We start from the raw sequence: 19,828 nt of genomic DNA on the forward strand, positions 1-19,828 counted from the left end.
ATAGTTCTGCTTGGCAGAAATACGTCCATTTGTAAAAGGAGACCGAGGTTATTATTCGATTATGAAGCGCCTCAGCCTTAATCTGATTTTAGGGTTACGCCTAAAAGAATCATATCATCTGGCGCGGGCAGGGTTGCACAAGTGAAATGAAAAATGCGAAAGATGGAAATTCCGGTGAAATATTTTACGAAATTTCACGAGGCTGTGAAAAATAAGAAACAAAACATATTTTCTCGGGCTGGGTACGCTACGATTGCTGCACGCACTAAATAACACCAATTGACTTTTCGTTTAATTTTGCATGTGAGTGCGAAAAATAGTTTTCAATATATCTTTCATATTTTTCAGCTGAAATATTTTTAGATTTTATTTTTCATGAAAAATGGCAACCACGAGCACAGGCTCATGAAAAGCGCTTTACAGAGGCTGAGTCGAAATGCAATAAGATCCGCTCTGAGGGTTGCCTAGATTCCTAGAATCCAGGCGCAGAGGTAATGCGTTTTTCATCGTCGAGTATGGAAGGCGGACCAGCGTCTGCTACATTTAAATGGAAGTTGTTGCCAGGTTTTAACTCTCATGTCTACATTGAGAGAACAGTGTGGAACCAGCACTATTCTGGTCGGCTAATTGCCTTCGACACATACATTGACTCATTTTTGCGGGAGGACGCTGAAGATCCGGAATCTGAAGATCGGCAGGAGCAGTTTGGTAGTGTGTTTCGCGCTAGAAGATTGGTTGCCCTTTCGGGCTCCAAGAACTGCATATTTCTGCACGTCCTCTATTTCCTCCATATAAGCACTCTAATATACTGTCATGTTCAGTGGCGTGGCGTGAATTGTGATGTATCGATTCTTTTACTATTTGAACCTATGGTAAAGAATCGATTACCAAGGTGTTCGCTGCGAACACCCTGTTTATCGATTCTTGTCCATAGGTTTAAATGGTATAACAATCGATATATCGCAAGGCACGATACGCCACTGGCCGTGCTAAAGGGTCAGATACACCTGCGCGCTAGAGTCCCTTTATACTGAGAGTCAAGACAATTTGAATCCATTTCTGATTGGTTCTCGTATTTTAGGCCTCCACAGTGTCACAAACGGGAATAAAGATTACATTTTCACCAATTGCAAAGATTATAATCTGGAATGGACCGGGGAATTACGGGTTCGGCAAGGAACAAACGGAATGAGAGGAGGAACGGAGAAAGGCATTTGAGAATGGGCCGATCAAAGATTACGAAAAACGTTCAATTTCTGTAATCTTTATTCCCGTTTGTGACATCCACGAGCCGAATTGTCTCGACTCTCAGTATAAAGGGACTCTACTGCGCGCTACACGCGCGTCTTGACCCGAAAAGAAGGATCCGATCGTATACTTTGAGCGAGTTACGAGTGGCGAGCTGCGACCTGATTGGCTAAGAAGATTGCCGAACACGGCCGAAGGCCTACTCGCCGCTCAAGACGCGCGTCCAGCTCGCAGGTGTATCTGCCCCTAAAGGAAAAACGCCGTATAAATCTTCAGGTGTTGCCAAATTTCCCTTGGCAAATCACGAATTTCCGGGAAAATTTGTAAATATTTTTCCTCAAATTCTTCAGATCATTTAACCGCAATCGTACCTAAAGTTCCTGAAAATTTCAAGGAAAAATATTCCTAGCTTTCCTTAAAAATAAGCATTTTATCGAAGGAAATTTGGCAACTCTCGAATGTTCATACGCCGTCGTGGCGGGCGACCAGTGCATTGGTGCGGCGCCTACAAACCTAACAGGGATACTACACGCATTGCGCAATGCGTGAAGTATCCCTGTTAGGTTTGTAGGCGCCAATGCGCGACTGCAAGTCTCGCGCTGGCAATACGCCGCACAGTGGATTGAGTCAATAGGAGAGGTCGGATATGAAATTTTTCACAAAAATTGTAAAATTTTCCGTCTATCACGGCACAAATTTAAATTTTAGGGGTGGCTTTTGAAGAAAATTTTACGAGGAAACCAACAGAACTACTTTTACAACATCAACATTTCATATCAATGAAGATACACGCTTTTAAAGTGTTTAAATCGTGTCCGACCTATCCCACCGATTCGATCCACTGTTGAGTTATCTTTCCATTCAGTTACTCATTTAGTTTTATAAAAATAGCAGTACTCCTAATGTCGATTACACCGTCTGATCTCCCCCTCCACTCCCTCCCGCCAACCTTTTACTGGACGTCCACGCCGCCTTCTTCCGGGAGGAACCAAATCAAATACCTTCCCGGGTAAACCTACTATCTGCCATTCTCCCCACATTTTTTTTTTTTTTTTTTTTTTTTTTTTTTTTTTTTTTTTTTTTTTTTACTACTTCAAATAGCCCACAAGGGCTAATCCCACGCTTTAAGTCCCATCCCCCCTCCGTCTCTACTGAACCAGCCCCAGGCAACCATTGTTTGAGACCATCAAACTCGGGTCGCCTGTCCGGGAATCGAACCCGGGACCTCCCGATTACAGTGCAAGCGCTACAACCACTACACCATAAGAGGCCGACAATACCATGGCCGACATGTCCATACCAAACCAGCTGCCTGGTTTTGATATCGTGCACAATATTCCGATATAATGTTGCGATGTATAGCGTTTAGTGTAGTAACTATTATGATAATAAGACGATCCTCAAACTCAAACTATGCCTTTATCGGTATAATTCGAACAATGTCGTGGCGTTTCCCCTTAGCACTCTAGCATAATCACGTCTATTTCCTCAATTTCCTCGTTAGCGACGCCTCGCGATAGCGCAATCTGGCAACGTGGCCGAGTCTCCCGGTCTCCCGACCCGCGGATATTGCAAGTGTCAGTCTCTCATCCGCGGCCTGACATGCCCGCGGGCCTGCCACAAGTGCCACTTATCGCATCCCCGACGCATCCGGCTCCGCGGGAATCACCGGCAAATCTGGCAACACCGGCCCCGCTCTGACGTGGCAATCTGTTGTGGATTACGCTCTTCCTTGATTTATCGCACCTCGCCCCGGCGCCCGGGGGTGGGGGGTGGAAGGGGGGGGGTCGACGCGACGCGGAGCGTCGATTAAAATTCTGACGTGGGACTGACGTCGCAGCCGCGCGAGTCATATCGCGGGAGGAGTATGTCGGGACATGGTGATAGTCGCACTTGACGAAAGCGCGTAAGTCCGATCTTGAATAACGTGAGTTGTACACTCGTCTGGGAATGCGGTTAAGTCTCTTTAGCAGCGGAGCGTCCGTGAACGCGGCCGCTCTCAAGGATAGGTGACACCGCTGGCTGTCAGGGCGAAAAATCAGTTCGGGGAGGGGGATTCGTTTCATTTTTCCACCGTTTAGGATTGACACCCTTGTGACCTGATATTGAGGGTAGATGAATCGTTGCCTTTTTGGGAGAAGAACGTAGCTACCAGTAGCGTGGCGTGCTTTGCGATATATCGATTGTTTTGCCATTTAAACCTATGGAAAAGGATCGATAAACAGGGTGTTCGCAGCGAACACCTTAATAATCGATTCTTTACCATAGGTTTAAATGGCATAACAATCGATACATCGCAAAGCACGCCACGCCACTGGTAGCTACTTTTGTTAACCATGTGACTCAACGTTTTCCCGGGCTCGTCTCTGAGTGTAGTTACGGCCTTTTGTCAACCATGCAACGGAATATCGAATTTTTCAAGTTTTGGAAACCACACTTCTCAGGGTTACAACAGTCTGGAAAAACCGGGAAATGTCAGGGAAAAGGACGAAAATGTTAGGGAAAATTTGTTAGATCACCTTTGTTTGCATTTAGAATGGGTTTGAGGTTTGAAACAACAAATTTTGCCTGAAACCTATTTTAAATTATGTCCTCTTAACCATCTGTCATATCTCCAGATGTCAAAAAATATTACCAAAATAGGTCAGGGAAATGTCAGGGAATTTCTGTGGCAACTCTGAAATGTATAGGAATCCAAATCGTACGTTTCCTTTCCCTTAAAAAAACGGAATTGAAATGACCGAATTCTTGAATCGGTCCTGAAGTGAGCACTGGACCGTAAGACAACTACTCGGTTCGGCTAAGGCGCGAGCAAGCAACTATACCAGCTTTCCGGATGTCCCGGTTGCCGTCCAGCCTATTTGAAGGCGTTTCTCACGACGCATCATTTTTAGACATGTATCGAGACCACAAGACGGGACGCGCGTCTACTTGGTTCGGCTAAGGCGCAAGCAAGCAACTATACCAGCTTTCCGGATGTCCCGGTTGCCGTCCAGCCTATTTGAAGGCGTTTCTCACGACCCATCATTTTTAGACATGTACCGAAACGCACCCATTTCGTTTATCCGGCATGTTTGACTGATGACTTTATAATCTTGCTGATGTCTTTTCTGTGGCAACCTTGACTTCATTTCTGAAAAAAATAATCGTTGAGGACTTTGGTAGATTTGATCTTTATGCCACCTAATTTGTGCAGATTGATCAGGAGAAGGACAGAAGAAGGGATTTTTGTGGTGGAGAATAACTGCTTTTCAGCGGTTTTGCATCATAGAACCCATGATGCGGTCGTGCGTTTGGATTAGACGCATGAAAATCCTTGTAGCTTCAAAATTAATCATTTCCCTGAAAAGGGTACTATATTGATGGATCAAGTAATCGCTTGCACCTATTTTTTCAAATTAAAAAAAACGTTTTTTCGTGGTATTCCCAATCAAAAAAAAATTGCTAATTGAAAATCCAAAAAAAGGAACGAATCTTCAATTTAATGTAACGCCTCATCCAGAAACCATAATTTAGGTATAAATGGACTTATTTAAATCCAAAGGAACTCTATTCATTTTGACATGAGCCATGACATCCACTAAAATGCATATATGACAAGGCGCCTGTATCAATGGATAAAGTCCCCTTAGATCGAAATACGTCCAAATGAAAATTCATACTTTTTAACGGATTTTAGCGTAAACCATGGGCCACAACTTACTCGATTTTAATCACAGCGAATTTGAAAAGCGGCAACTTGGTAACGCCGCTATTACGCAGTAACATTTTTTTGGACTTGAAATTTTCCTGAAGTAGGGCTCTCTTCTCCAGAAGAATATCGCACTATAAAATGAAAGCAGTAAGAGGCACAAAGAATCGACCGCTTTTCCCTAAGACTCTTTTGAAGAGGAAACGCCTCACGCTGAAATCGTAAATCGCGCATAGTAACGCTGAAATGTGCACCTTGTCTAGTGGTCCTCGTCGTGTCCGGCCAAGAAAAAATGTTGAAAAGCCCCTCAGCTAAAGAAAACCGCTAGCCTCGTCACTCGACTTTTTTTTAAAAAAAGCGTCTCGTAAACTGCCGTGCCAAGGAAAAACGCCGTATGAACATTCGAGAGTTGCCAAATTTCCCTCGATAAAACATGTATTTTTGACGTCATTCATGCATATTTTCCCTTGAAACTTTCAGATATTTTACATTAAATCGCGTACAAAATTGTGTGAAAATTTTGGAAGATAATATTCACAATTTTCCCAGTAACTTGGGTTCTTATCGGAGGAAACTTGGCAACGTCTGAAGGCTCATACGGCGTTCTTCCTTAGCACGGGAGTAAACGTGAGGTCCTCGAACCTGCGAAGAGCCGCAGGGTATTTTATCCTTTGAATAATTAATGAAGTGAGAGGCCGCCATCACAAGATCGTCTCAAGCCCTTCACTCAGTCCCCTATCTGCATCCGTGTAAAATGATGGGATTCTATGATCCATCCGACAACGTCGCTTGAAAAGATTCGCGAAGGGGCACGGAAAATCCTGAGGGTAAAAAATCCTCTCAGGATTGTAAACAACTCAGAATTGAAACTAAATCGCGGTTCTAATTACTCGTGAGACCGGTGACATCACTGAAAAAAAAATCTCTGTGTATTTACTAAGAAAAGGGTAAAATTACCAAGAATTCAGGGTTCTATTTGATCCCAGTTTTTTCTTGGTAAAATTACCATTGATGGAATTGGTAATTTTACCAAGAAATCTCGGTAAAATTATTGAACTTTCTCGGTAATTTTACTGGACCTCGGTCAAAACGCCAATATTTTTTATCGACTGTGGTAGAATTACCGAGATAAAATGGCAAAGTTACCGGGAATTGATTACCAATAAAAGTGGTATTCTCACCTGAGAAGAACAGTAAAAATACCGGTTTTTAGGTAAGCTTACCAGTCTCTCTTCGTAAAATTACCAATAATTGGTAAAAAAAAGGGAGATGGTAAAGGTACCAACGGACCTTGGTAAAAACGCCGAGAATTTTTTTTCAGTGAAAGCGAACCAACGTCGAAAAAACTACACCGTTTTCTGAAAATCAGCCGTTGGATTATGCTTTCACGCGAGTTTCCTGTTTTCACTCCAGCACGCATGCATTACAGTGTCTAGGTAGTAAAATATGCAGGTACGCAAATTTAACGCAATATCATGCAGCTTTAATTTCCAAAAGGAGCATTTCTCAAAGACAGTGACATCCTTGGGGTCATGGAAAATTCATGAACAGTGCTGCCTCTGTGAGACTATATCATTTCTCCCTTAGTCTATTACAATTGCCCTTCAGTACCGTGGCGTGCTGTGCGATATATCGATTGATGTACCATTTAACCTCAGTAATCGATTCTTTACCGCAGCTTCAAATGGGGGAAAATCGATGATCGGTCCTTGGTGCGCTTTTAGATCGATCTACCATTTAAACTTATGGAAAAGGATCGATAGACAGGGTGTTCGCAACGAACACCTTAGTATTCGATTCTTTACCATAGCTTCAAATGGGGAAATATCGATGATTGATCCTTTGCGCTTTTAGATTGATTTACCATTTAAACTTATGGAAAAGGATCGATAAACAGGGTTTTCGCACGAAACCTTAATAATCGATTCTTTACCATAGCGTCAAATGGGGAAGTATCGATGACCGATCCTGTATGCCTCGCCAGTGCTACACGTTTCAACCAATGCAATGGGATCGCTCCATATGCCTTTTGTCTTCTTTCTCTATCCATTTCAACAGTCAGCCCGCTGACTTATTGTCAACACTTTTCCCTCCACTTTAATCTAGAGTCCCTTTATACTGAGAGTCAAGACAATGTGAATCCATTTCTGATTGGTTCCCGTATTTTAGGCCTCCACAGTGTCACAAACGGGGATAAAGATTACATTTTCACCGATTGCAAAGATTATAATCCATACAATGGACCAGGGAAGAACGGGTTCGACAAGGAACAAACGGAATGAGAGAAGGAACAGAGGAAGGACTTTGAGAATGAGCCGATCAAAGATCACGAAAAACTGTCAATTTGTGTAATCTTTATTCCCGTTTGCGACTCCATGAGGGGAGGTTGTCTTGACTCTCAGTATAAAGGTACTCTACCCTGGTCCATTCTAGATTATAATCTTTGCAATCGGTGAAAACACTGGGGAAAAAAAAAACACATTGGATCCAGAGTCCAGACTCTTAAAAACATCGGCAAGAAAATATACTCTTGATTCAATCAGAATCTAGCTTAAATCAAGAACCCAGCCTCTCCATTTGAGCGGATTTCCTTTTGAATTAAGCTTAAATCTGATTGAATCAAGAGTATTTTTTCCTGTCAATGTTTTCAAGAGTCTGGACTCTAGATCCAATGTGTGTTTTTTTTCCAGTGAATCTAATCTTTATTCCTGTTTGTGCCCTGGGAGGCCTAAAATACGGGAACCAATCAAAAATGGATTCGCATTGTCTTGACTCTTAGTATAAAGGGAATCTACTTTAATCCATTGTAAATAATCGACTTTGACTCTGAAAGATTTCGATTGTTTTCCACTCGTTCAAAGGAACGAAAGCCGGCTTTCGAGAATCGCCACGCGTTGCGCGCCAGACGGAAGTGACAAATACTCGCCAATTATTTCCCCGAGAACTTGGCCGAGTCCAATTAAAAGGAGCTAAAAGTCTCCGGAGAAGGAAAAAAAATAATTAAAAGGAATAATTAATTTATTTTTCAAGAGCCAACCGGGAATTATCATTGTTTACGATCATAATTATTACCCCCGCGCGCCCGTTTGAGTTTCGTCGAGGCGGTGCTAAAAGCGCGTATCTGAGGTTGGTTCGCGATGGAGTTGAGCGGTTTTGCCGCGAGCGAGAGGGCGCGCGTCGGCGAGCTCCAAGAGGAGCTTAAAAATGTTGGATGTGCAAATAAAAGGCCCGATAAAAGAGTCCCTCCGTACCAAGGAATAACGCCGTACCGACTTTTGAATGTTGCCAGATTTCTGTCGATAAAACATTCAATTTCGACAGGGTGTATACAAGTCCGGAAATAGTACTGATTTTTAACAGGCGGTCCGGAAGTGCTGAAGAAGTGCGGAATTTTCATTAAAAATGGCAACCCTGCCAGCAAAGAAGACCCGAAGTCTCGGGTTTCTGCATTTTCTCTCGTCTTATTCCTTACCAAGTTTACTTCTGTACGTACCTCTTCGCGGATGGATCGTAACTATTCTTAATTAAAATGAAAACGCTGTAGTTGGTCGTGTTTCTCGGAGAACTCAACTTGGCTTTCGCTCGTTCGCAAGGATAGATCCGTCGTCACACAGAAGAGAAGAAACGCCCAAGTGAGGAGAATTTTTCCAGGTAGAATAGTGCCAGTGGCATGGCGTGCTTTGCGATATATCGATTGATCGGCCATTTAAACCTATGGAAAAGTATCGATAAACAGGGTGTTCGCAGCGAACACCTTAATAATCGATTATTTACCACAGCTTTAAATGGGGACATATCGATGGATCGCAAAGCGCGCCACGATTCTCGTGCGAATTTACACAATACAATTCTGATGAATTAACTGTTTCTCTCGTGTGGAACAGATCTATCTGAATCATAATATTTCAAAAGCGGTTGAAGGCTGTTGGTATTATCAGCGATTGGCGAGGTTTGCTAGGAAGTCGGAAGTTAAAACAAAAACTTTCCTATTTTATCGCTCAATTATTCACACTTGGAAACGTTTCCTTTTATTTTTAATTCCTCGGAAGGGAGTAATTACATAATAGGAACGGCTCAAAGTTATATATACAGCTGAAGGATTCCTTCGTTCTTAATTATTGTGAGAAGTGGTGCCCGGCTAAAGTGAAGTGCACTTTATAGCATGAGAAAATCAGTAAGAGAAAGGGGGATGCATTTAAAAGCTTTTACGAATCTAAAATTTATACTAAATATTCTAATGTAGAATTCCTGCCCTAAAAATTTAGGAGGGAGGCAATTTTGTGTGGAATCATACTTTTCTCATTTCAAGAATATGCATAACTTTCCTAAAAAATACATGTTCTATTCGGGAAAATTTGGCAAATATCGAATGTTCATGCGGCGTTTTTCCTTAGCACGGCAAGATGGACAGGATTTTAATTACTAATGAAACGTTTTCTCAAGTTTTTCTCCGAGAGGTTTCGACGGAAAATCATATCCTAAGATACATTATTGTGTACCCCTCCTGCGGGTTGATTCGTGAAACCGATCTACAAAGCTATAGATACAGAAGACAAAGTGAAAATGAAGCGATCCTATCCGTTGAAAATAGAAAATCGTTGATGTGGATTCGGGAGGAAAATAACAGACTTACTAAAGAGCCTAGTGGGTTGCCGTTAGTTAATCTATTGCTTACCTCCTTTTTCGATTGGAACCACCCGCTTTTACCGATAGGATCCCTCCATTTTCTCCTTGTTTTCTTTCTCTATAGTTTTGTCGATCAACGTCGATAATCAGCCCGCTGGTCGTCTAATAAATAGACTTTATTAAACATCCTCGCGCCAATACTGAACTTTTACATGTTATTGTTGTGAAACTAAGTGCACAAGTGAATAGGCTTTTCTGTAAGAGGAATAAGAAATGAGGTCATCTGAATGTGATACGACGTCGATGGGGGCGCTAAAAATATAAATAAAAGATAAATTTGTAGCTTGTCTCTGTACCTCGCCTTCGTGGGTACGGGCAAGAGACTTTAATCAAAAGAGTGACACCTTTGAGTGAAATAGTGTGATTACCTCTTCCACGCTCAAGGACACCTTGCACCAATGTTGCCGCATTTTTTTACCGTACATTTTCCTGTCAAGCATTCCCAGGGTGTCTACCGATCCTCGAAAGTCCCCAATGTCCCCGATTATCCCCGATTTTGGAAGGGTGTCTCCGAAAGTCCCCAATTTTCTTGTTTATGTCCCCAAAAAATGACGAAAATTGTCCTAAACACCGTCATTTTCAAATTTTCCCGCCAGCCACGGCGGCGCGGTATAACCAGGAATAAAAAAACTGAAGTGTTGCTTGGTTTTTCATAGTTTTCATCGGTTCAACATGACTTGTGAAATTAGTCGTATAAAATACGCATTTTAACGCTCGAACTAGCTCCCTTCCTCTTACTACCTCGGGAAAAAAATTTCCCGATTTCCTTGAAAGAAACACCCCTTAAAATCCCCGAAAGTCTCCAATTTCGGTCTTTTCATAACTGGCAGACACCCTGTTTAGCGAAGAGTAGGCGCAGTTCTGCTCGACCAAGTCTGGCAAAGGCGGGTGGAATATGACAGCCGGTTAGGAAATACGTCTGGACCTCATAAGCTATTCATATCCATCGGTGGCTACGTAATCCTCTGCGGTGTCGTGAACCTGTTTTAGTGCAGTCTTCAGCTCGTGTCGCGCGGCAATTTTTTACGGCAAATGTCGTCTTCGTCGTCTGCTTCCCTCGCCTCTGTGTCAGACGCATCATCTAACTTAACTTTATCGCCGCCACCACAAATGAATCGTTCACCTCAACCTCCGTATCTACTTTCTCGCGTGAAAAAAGTAAAGGAAGTGCGTTCTACGGGCTCTTGATACACTGGAAAAAAGTCTCTAGTCCGTAGACGCCCAAAATATTGAAACCATCCACTCCAAAATAACTTCAAAATATCCCAATTCCCTGACTTTCTTTGGCCAGCGAACTAAACTACCATTGTTAAGGTCGTTGTCCTCTAAGCTAAGCTGACGTTTGCTAGAATTTGACAAAATTTCCACTTCTAGCGAATAAGAGTACTAAAAAAAAACCTACTCGGAAGATGTTCACGCTCTCTTAATTATCACCGGCTGAAGTTGATGCAGAAATTCGTTACTCGCAGCATTCCCTGACTTTTCAGCTTTTGCACTAGGGTTTGCACTCAGACATGCACTAGAAAAAAAGGATCTTGGATCCAGAGTCCAGAGTCCAGAATCTTAAATCATCCAAGAAAAAATCATCTTGATTCAATCGGATTTTTTCTTGAATCAAAAGGACATCCGTTTAAACTATGAGGCTTGGTTCTCGATTCAAGTCAAAATCCAATTGAGTCAAGAGTATTTTTTCTTGTCAATTTTTTAAGAGTTTGGACTCAGGATCTAAGAAACTTTTTTTTCAGTGCTTGTCTAAACCCTAATGCAAAACCTTAAAGTCAGGGAATTCTGCAAGTAGCGTTAGCCCATCAATTTTAGCCAGTAATAATCAAGAGAGTAAGAATATCTTCCAGGTGTATTTCCCCATTTACTTTAATCGCTAAAAGTAGAAATTTTGTTCAAATTTTAGCGAAAGTCAGCTGATTTAAGAGAAAAAAAAGTCTACGTGGAAGTTTGATGGTCAGAGAAAGTCAGGGAATTCGGATATTTTGGAGTTAAGGATACGCAAGTCAGGGGATTGGAAGATGAAGAAATTATTGAAACCCTGCATGGTCTTGAAAAAGAGAGGTTGGTCTGGAAAAGTCAGTAAATGTCGCTCAAGTGTCAAGCGTGAAAACTCGGAAAAAAGCTCGATTTTTTGCTGTAACAATGGATTTTATTTTATTCTTTCCACCGTGATTTCTCTTCGTGCTTTCTGTCAGAAAAATGCAAAGTTCAAACTCAAATTGTCTCTGAAGACACTCATTTTAATGCCCAAAACTCTGAAAAAGGAGGGAGGAAATTTCATGCAAAAAATCTCAGAAGTTTAAAATAAGGTCAGATACTACTTTAATTAAGGGGCCGAAATATTTAAATCTTGAAAAAAATCTGCGTATTATAATTTTTCACAGCCAAAAGTACCTTGTGCAAGTAAGCAAATCACTAGCGCCTAATGAAATCAATTTTACTCCATATTCTGCCACAAGTTTTGAATTTTCTTTGTCTTTATCGAATTTGTATTTTGTTTCAGGTGAGTACAGAGCAAAATTCTCAGCACCGAGTAATTAAGCACCATCCAGTGAGTTACATCTTCCTAGTTCTCTACTTAAAAATCAAGATGAAAAAGCAAATTTTCCGATCTTAAAATCTTCTTTCATTACTTTTGTACTTTTTTTCACTACTTTTTACTTGAAACTACTTCAGTCGTTTTTCATCTCTTCGATTAAAATGTAGAGTAGTATTTCTCAGTCATTTTTCAATATATTGAAGTACATCTCAGGGTTTCTCCCTGGGAATACACGTGCATGTAAAAGCACTTATATATTTGTATAATATACCTTGTATGGAATGGATAACTCTTTAAACATTGGATAATTTATCTCAAGGCTCAGAGAGCCTCAGTATTATAAGTCTTTATTCAGGTTATACGATTATTCTTTCGCGTGCACATACCAGCCTCCATTTGTACTTTATTCGCATTATAAATTCTAACCTCTAATACTTCATTTTCCCTTATTTCGCTTTACTTTGGCATTGAAAAATTGATAAAGTCGTCATAAAGTGGAAGTCAGAATTTTTCGTGTAATTTCAAAATTTTAGTGGAAAATAGCGGCTTTTTTAAGACCCTTGGACCATTACCTCCCTAGCTCACAGTAAATTCTAACCTTCATTTTTCCCTCCCGGCACTGTTCAAAATGAAAACGGTTGCTAGGCATTCGTGCGGAAGGAGCCCGCCGCACTTGGAGCAAGTGAGAATGAACCCGGAACTCCTCCGTCCGCTTTTACAATCCGTGCCTCGAGCGATCGAACATCAAAAACCACTGTCTCAGCGCATCAATGACGTCATCGATTACTACCTCAATCTCGATTCCTCCTCGATATTCGACGCGAACGAACAAGCCCACAAACAGATCGAGACCGGGAAACTCAACGGAAATTCGTCAACAAATTACGAGCACCGCTCAGCTGTTGAGCCTTGCCGTCGCGGACCGGAAGCGACCTCGACCGGAAACGAACGGAAGAAGGAAACTTTCGCCACCGGAAACGGGCGGAAAAAGACGCTACCTCCGGTATCAGAGGTTCCATCCTCCTTGTGCAGGCCGCAACCGCCGAATCCGCGGTTGAAAAAGCGACTACCCGTCTTCAACACGACCGCAGAATCCAAATCTTCTGGTGGCCGAAATCCGCAGGAGCAAAGTGTGTCCGAGGTCATCCGGAAATGGAACCTGGATCCGTCGCTCACCGGAAACGGGTCGCAGAAGAGAACCGGGCAGTTCCCGGAAACCGCCAAAACCGGAAATCGGCATCTGGAAATGAAAACTGCTGTAGATATGCAGAAAATCGCAAGTCCTCCAACCCCTAGGGCTTGTTCCAGCAGAAGTCCACCGAAGTGCCTGTGTCCTGAGGGTAGCCCTATTCTGGTCCGCCCCCGCGACCCCAAAGTGAGTTTCACCCCCAAAAGGTCAGTAGATTCCGCGATCAAACAATCGGATCGCTCCGTCATCGGTCCACCCGAGAAACGGCAACAAAAGCCAGAGCGATCTGTCACTAAACCCCAAGATCCTCCTCGTGTCGGTCGGCCTGCAACCGGAAACGGAAGTCCGAAGCCGGAAACGACGCGAACCGGAAGTCAACTTTCCAAGGTCCACGAACCCAAACCGGAAACGGAAAACGGAGATACGCTCAGCCTCGACTTTTTCCGCGTTCCCACGTCCAGGACCGAGTCTTTGAGCAACCTTCTCACCCGCGAAGATTGTCTTTGCCACGCGGCCGTCCACAAGTCCATTTCCGGTGTGATGCAGAGCTGCCTCGATTCCGCGCCTTCCGGAAGCGCTCTCGAAAATCCCTCAGTCCTCGCCAAGACCATCAGCAACGCCACGCGGGTTCTTCATAGGGAAGACACCGTGGCTCCAAACCGCGAACCGGAAACGGGGCGTGAAGACGGAGAATCGACCGGAAAGGCCAGTCTTCAACCGGAAGTAGAATCACCGCACTATATCAAACCGGAAGCACTCGCTACCGGAAATCGTAAACCGGAAACAGAATCACCGCACTATATCAAACCGGAAGTACTCGCTACCGGAAATCGTAAACCGGAAGTGGAATCGCCATACTATACCAAACCAGAAGTGGTCGTTGCCGGAGATCGTAGACCGGAAGTGGAATTACCACACGATACCAAACCAGAAGTACTCGCTACCGGAAATCGTAAACCGGAAGTGGAATCACCGCACTATATCAAACCGGAAGTACTCGCTACCGGAAATCGTAAACCGGAAGTGGAATCACCGTACGATACCAGACCGGAAGTGATGGCTACCGGAAATCGTAAACCGGAAGTGGAGTCACCATACGATACCAAACCAGATGTAGTTGTTGCCGGAAATCACAAACCGGAAGTGGAATCGCTGTACGCTACCAAACCGGAAGTCGAATCGGGTGTAGCGACCGACGATGAGAAAAACAGGAGACCCAGTCTCAAACCGGAAGTAGTGAGCTTGAAGGACGCGCGACCGGAAGTAGAGATTCCCGAGGACCCGGGACTGGCCCCGACGCCCCGGGATTGGATGCGACTTCCTTGTTGCAGAATTACGTCGTGCTGAAGACGGACGTGCCGCTGTACGACCAGAATTGCCATCTGTTGGGCTACATCAAGGCCGGGTCGGTCATGTACGAGACGGCCCGGGACACGCGGAAAAAGATGAAGGAGTATTTGAGGAAAACCGCCCCCCAGCTTGGCTTGAACGTTGTTGGGGTGAAGTTCCCCGGTCGACCGATACCGCGTCCCCTTCCTCTCCGCACCCCCCGAAATCTCCAAAGCGCGGTGGCAGCCCCCCTAAATTTTCCCCATCGTGGCTCAGACTCGAGGAGACTCTAGCGAGGATTCAGTCCGTATTGTAAGTCTCTATAAATGGAAATGTTGCATGTGTGAGGGATTTGCGATTTGACCAAAGATTCTTAAGTAAAAGTTCACGAGAAACACGATGGTGCCACTGGTTTTCCCTGAACTAAACTCCAAAGCTCAAAAAAAGCTCTCAAGTTGAGGCCAAAATGGAGGGGATATCCCGCCTACCCTGAGAGTCCACCTCTACATCAAGACAAACTCTCCATGCAAAGATAGGGAGCAAATACATCAGCAGGGTTGCCGTGTTTTCAGTTTTGGAGTCCCCAAATAAAGTGGCAGCCCTGTCAATGTATTTGCTCCTATCTTTGCATGGGGAGTTTGTTTTGATGTAGAGGTGGACTCTCAGGGTAGGGTGGGATATCCCCTCCATTTTGGCCTCACTTTGAGAGCTTTTTTTGAGCTTGGGAGACGATTTCAGAGAAAACCAGTGGCACCATCGTGTTTCTCGCGAACTTTTACATAAGAATCAATGGTCAAATCGCAAATCCCTCACACATGCAACATCTCCATTCACTGAAGGAAATTCGTCCGTCCTGTAAGTCTCGAATAATTCACTGAAGGAAATTCTGAAAAAATATTTTATTCACTTACTTTGAAGAGAAATTTTTCTGTGTTATTAAGAAATATTTTTGGCTCAAGGAAAAAGTCGTCCTCGTAGTAAAAACAATAGGTGCAACGAAAGAATTCTAGTTCCAGTTTGAAAGAATGTTTGGCATCGTCATTATCTTCATTGAAAAAAAAAACTTCATTTGAATTGAAAACTAGTTTCTTTCGTCCAGAAAAATTTTCAGGTAAAACATATTAAAACGTTTTTTGAGGTGAACCTTTTTCTTAAAATTAAGGACAAAATGCCGTTTTGACTTTCAAAAATGTTCTTAAATTTGCTCAGTGCTTTCGCTTATCGTGGGTAGCAGGGATAGTTGTATACAGAAACTGGAAGTGAAACATTGTGGCTGAGGTACGGATGTGAAGGAAGAAGCTGTAAAAAAAGTAATTTTTTGGATTTTCCCATCATATTCTCTTTATTTTTGTTTTGCTTTGTGAAATTTAGCTTGCAGCCGCAGTGGTTCTCGGAAATTAGCAACGCTACCTTCCATTTAAACTCATTATAAATACTCTATTTTAAGCAAAACACCCAATTTTGATCTTTTAACATGCGTTTAGAAGAGCGAAGACCCAGTGCCGTCAATCTACTGGAATTGCAATCGACTCGGACTAGATTTTAAGCTGTGACTATGTTGAAAAACAAAATGTTTCCTCTGTCACTTTATTGTTGTTAAGAGAACTTCTTTTTTCCGTCCACCTGGTCAGTTTTCGTTTTAGGAAAAATCTCTTCGCTGTAATGTTTATCAAAAACATAATAAAGTCCCTTTTTCATCGCAAAATCACCCGTTTCATGTTTTGGAGTCACCTCTATTCGAAACTTGAATTCTTCACTTAAATATTTATTTTTTATGCACACACTGTATCATCTCTATCCATTAATTATGCTCAAAAAAACAAGTCAGCCTTTTTTTAAAATTAAATATCCTACAAATTTAGGTTGCAACTTATCACATTTTTAGACTTACGTAAACCTCTTGAGCCCCATAACTCTTAATTTACTAGAATATATTTTTACAAACACTTTTAGGGTGGAGTGAGGAAATGAAAAAACTGGAAACGATGGAAACATTAATATGGGTCGTAGTGTAACAAAAGGAAAACATAAATTTATAGCAAAAATCATTAATGATTAACTAACCCGTATCGGATCAGCAAAATACCTGAAAATAGAAAGATTAGATACGTCACGTCGTGATAAACGCCTTCAAATGGCCGAGCGGCAACCAGGACATCCGCAGAGCTCGAATAGTTGCGCTTTGGCGCCTTAGCACAACCGAGCCGACACGATTTGCGTTAGCGGGACAGTGATCTTCTCGATGTGAGTTACATGTTCACAGATACACCAGTGGGTCAGTGGGTCGATGGGCTATTAGACAGGGTATGAAGTTAAGCATTCTGAGACATGTTTCGTAAACAAAATGTAACGTAAAGTACGATCCACGTAACGAAAATCAGTGAAATATACTCTTAACCAAGATATTTACTTTTCTTGACGCTTGAATGGGCCTGTTGCATGCAAGAGATACCGCCGCGCGAATAGACTCTATAGAGGTTAAATGACACGAAAATTACGATGGTCACATTAAAAAAGTCTGAAATACACTCCTTTCTGCGCAATTAGCGTTGTTAGGAACGCGCTTTTTCAAATTTCCCGCGTCTGGGGGCAGTTTTCTAATCACCGGAAACAAGCAAACGGCGGGCTCGGTGATTTCCGGAAGATGCCGAGTCGTTGTTGTTGTTGTTATTTTTTCCTTCAGTTTGTTTACAAACCCAACGTGATCTCCTACAGTGGTCCATATACGCTTTATGCGGTAACCAAATCGATCAACTTTTAAATATCCAACGCAATCCTTCTACATTTCATTTCACGATGTCACGAGCTCCGATTTTTAGGTCATGTTGTCAGTTTTAGTTGACCGGAAATAGCCGCGAGTTGCCGTTAATTGCTTCCGTTAGAAAACTGCCCCCAGACGCGGGAAATTTGAAAAAGCGCGTTCCTAACAACACAAATTGCGCAGTAAGGAGTGTATTTCAGACTTTTTTAATGTGACCATCGTAATTTTCGTGTCATTTAACCTCTAAAAAGTCTATTCGCACGGCTGTATCTCTTGCATGCAACAGGCCCATTCAAACCTTTCGCTCACAAAAACGCAATGACGTAGTCAAATCGCGCAATTAGTCGTTCCCGCAAAAGTCGTCGCGGTATGACCTCAATTTCGGTGCTTTGGCTTAACTGTTGCACGTTGTTAACACTTTGAACGACACGAGGCGGAAAAGGAACATTGCTCGAAAGATTAGATACGTCCTGATGAACTCTAGGACACCCAGGACATCCGTAGAGCTGGAAGAGTTGCGCACTGGCACCTTAGCACAACCTATCCGTCACGATTTGCGTTATCGGGACAATGATTTTCTCGATTTGAGTTACATATTCACAGAACATTGTGATCCATGTTACAATGCACTGTTGTTGTGGTGCGCGATGAAACTCACGTACAGTATTGTGTTTCTTGTGACCGGGCGATCCAAATCTCCCGTAATCAACTTAAAATAAAACCGTCAATTTGTTAGTTAGGAGTTGATTCCAGTACTTAATTTTCTGTGCGAGAATCGTGTCTTACGTAAAATTCCGATTAAGAAACATGAATCAGAATGCTTAAATTCGTACATTGAATCGTGATCCATTGTTAAATTGAAGGTCAAAGGGCTGTCGGAGGAAAGACCGAATACTGCTCAAAGTGTTTCGTTAGCTCTCTGTTGGTGAAAAGTAATATAGTTCTCACTTTAGTCTATGCAAAGCACGTTTAATTCCGAAGAAATGCGACCGGCTGTATCCTATATTACAGCATCTTTTCGAAGGGCGGAGTGAAGGTGGGAGGGGGGCTGGCGAGTAAAACTTCGAGAGAAGGGGGGGGGGAGAATCTGAGAGGGGGAGGGAATCGATTGTCTGGCAGAGCCTCTCCGAATCCAAAGGCATAAATCATGCTCATGGGCTGGTTCTGAGTAAAGACTTAATAACCGTTATTTTTCAAAGTTTAAAAAACAATTCCACTCGGTAGCGCGCGCGCCCGATTTTGCGGTCGATCTCGTCTTCTCCACTGGTTCGGGGGAGGAGGGGCTTAGTCTCGCTTTAATTGTCGCATCATTTTAGGCCGGATAAAGGTTTAAGACTTTTGAAAGCTCTACGCCGCGCACTTTCATTGAGCAGAGTTTATTGAGTTAGCTGAGCCCGGTTTATTAAGTTCAGTTATCCGGAGGAGTTTTAACCATCGTAAATCGTAGTCACTTACACTAATACTGGATCAGTGAAGTATCGGAGCGGTGCGCAGAAAACAAGATGCGTCGTGTGAAGCGCCTTCAAATTGGCTGGGCGGCAACCCGGACAACCGCAGAGCTAGAATAGTTGCTTCTCGGCGCCTTAGCAACACTGAGCCGACGCAGTAGGTGAAACGGAGGAAAGATTTGATATTTTTATGCCGATTCTGCGCGCTACAAATGAGAGCCACAAGCAGGTTCATGGGTTAGGAACGGATTTTGCGTGACCCACCACGGGAAATGGAACCTTAAATGTTAAAAATTGCTCTTTAAAAAACCTGCTCTTTAAAAAGTATTACGTTAACTACTACTAACATGATAATAGTTCAGCATATCAGTAAAATGGTATTTTTAATAATCTAAAAACCTATATTTTAAGTTATTTTCAATTTCAAATATTAATGTTTTTATAAACTATGTAGATTTAAATAATTAGTTCACCTAAATTCAAATGTAAGTTCTTGATACTAGAGCACAGATGCGTGCATAAGGTGTCGTAAAAGTACCGCACGTTTTCTTCACTCAGGCGGAACTGCGACAGATATCAAAATGGGGTTTGTGTATAGCGTTAAAGTGCCAGTAGTGCCTGATAAAACGCGACCAACTCAATCTCTCCAGGTTAGAAATAGACCAAGTTACAGCGTTTTGAAGATGGCACGTCGAGTTGACCCCTTAAGAATTTGCAGCAATTTACCGGAAAGGAAACGAAGATTCAGAGAGTATATATATAGTATAGTATATAGTATGTAGAGTATATATATAGTATATTCTCCAAAGTAAACACGATCGAATGAAGTATGAGACATAGTGTCACTCAACGTGACTGCTCCGTACTAATGGCACGAGGTGAGCATGTTGCCAAAAAGCGGCGAGAGAAGAAGGAGAAACAACCCCTACAC

General features: G+C 42.7%; 2 protein-coding genes across 3 annotated transcripts in view; both read left to right on the forward strand.

The window, feature by feature from the left end:
* The window catches only part of orb2 (cytoplasmic polyadenylation element-binding protein orb2), a 425,677-nt gene that overhangs the window by 310,201 nt on the left and 95,648 nt on the right, over positions 1 to 19,828 (forward strand). The gene's annotated exons all lie outside the window — the stretch shown is intronic.
* On the forward strand, positions 12,114 to 17,132 carry LOC140225618 (uncharacterized). Its single transcript, XM_072305145.1, has 2 exons — positions 12,114 to 15,000; positions 16,060 to 17,132. Exon 1 carries the CDS (start codon positions 12,799 to 12,801, stop codon positions 14,704 to 14,706), a length of 1,908 nt encoding a protein of 635 aa, XP_072161246.1. The 5' UTR covers positions 12,114 to 12,798; the 3' UTR covers positions 14,707 to 15,000; positions 16,060 to 17,132.

Source organism: Bemisia tabaci, chromosome 10, assembly GCF_918797505.1.
Source record: "Bemisia tabaci chromosome 10, PGI_BMITA_v3".
Lineage (NCBI taxonomy): Eukaryota > Metazoa > Arthropoda > Insecta > Hemiptera > Aleyrodidae > Bemisia > Bemisia tabaci.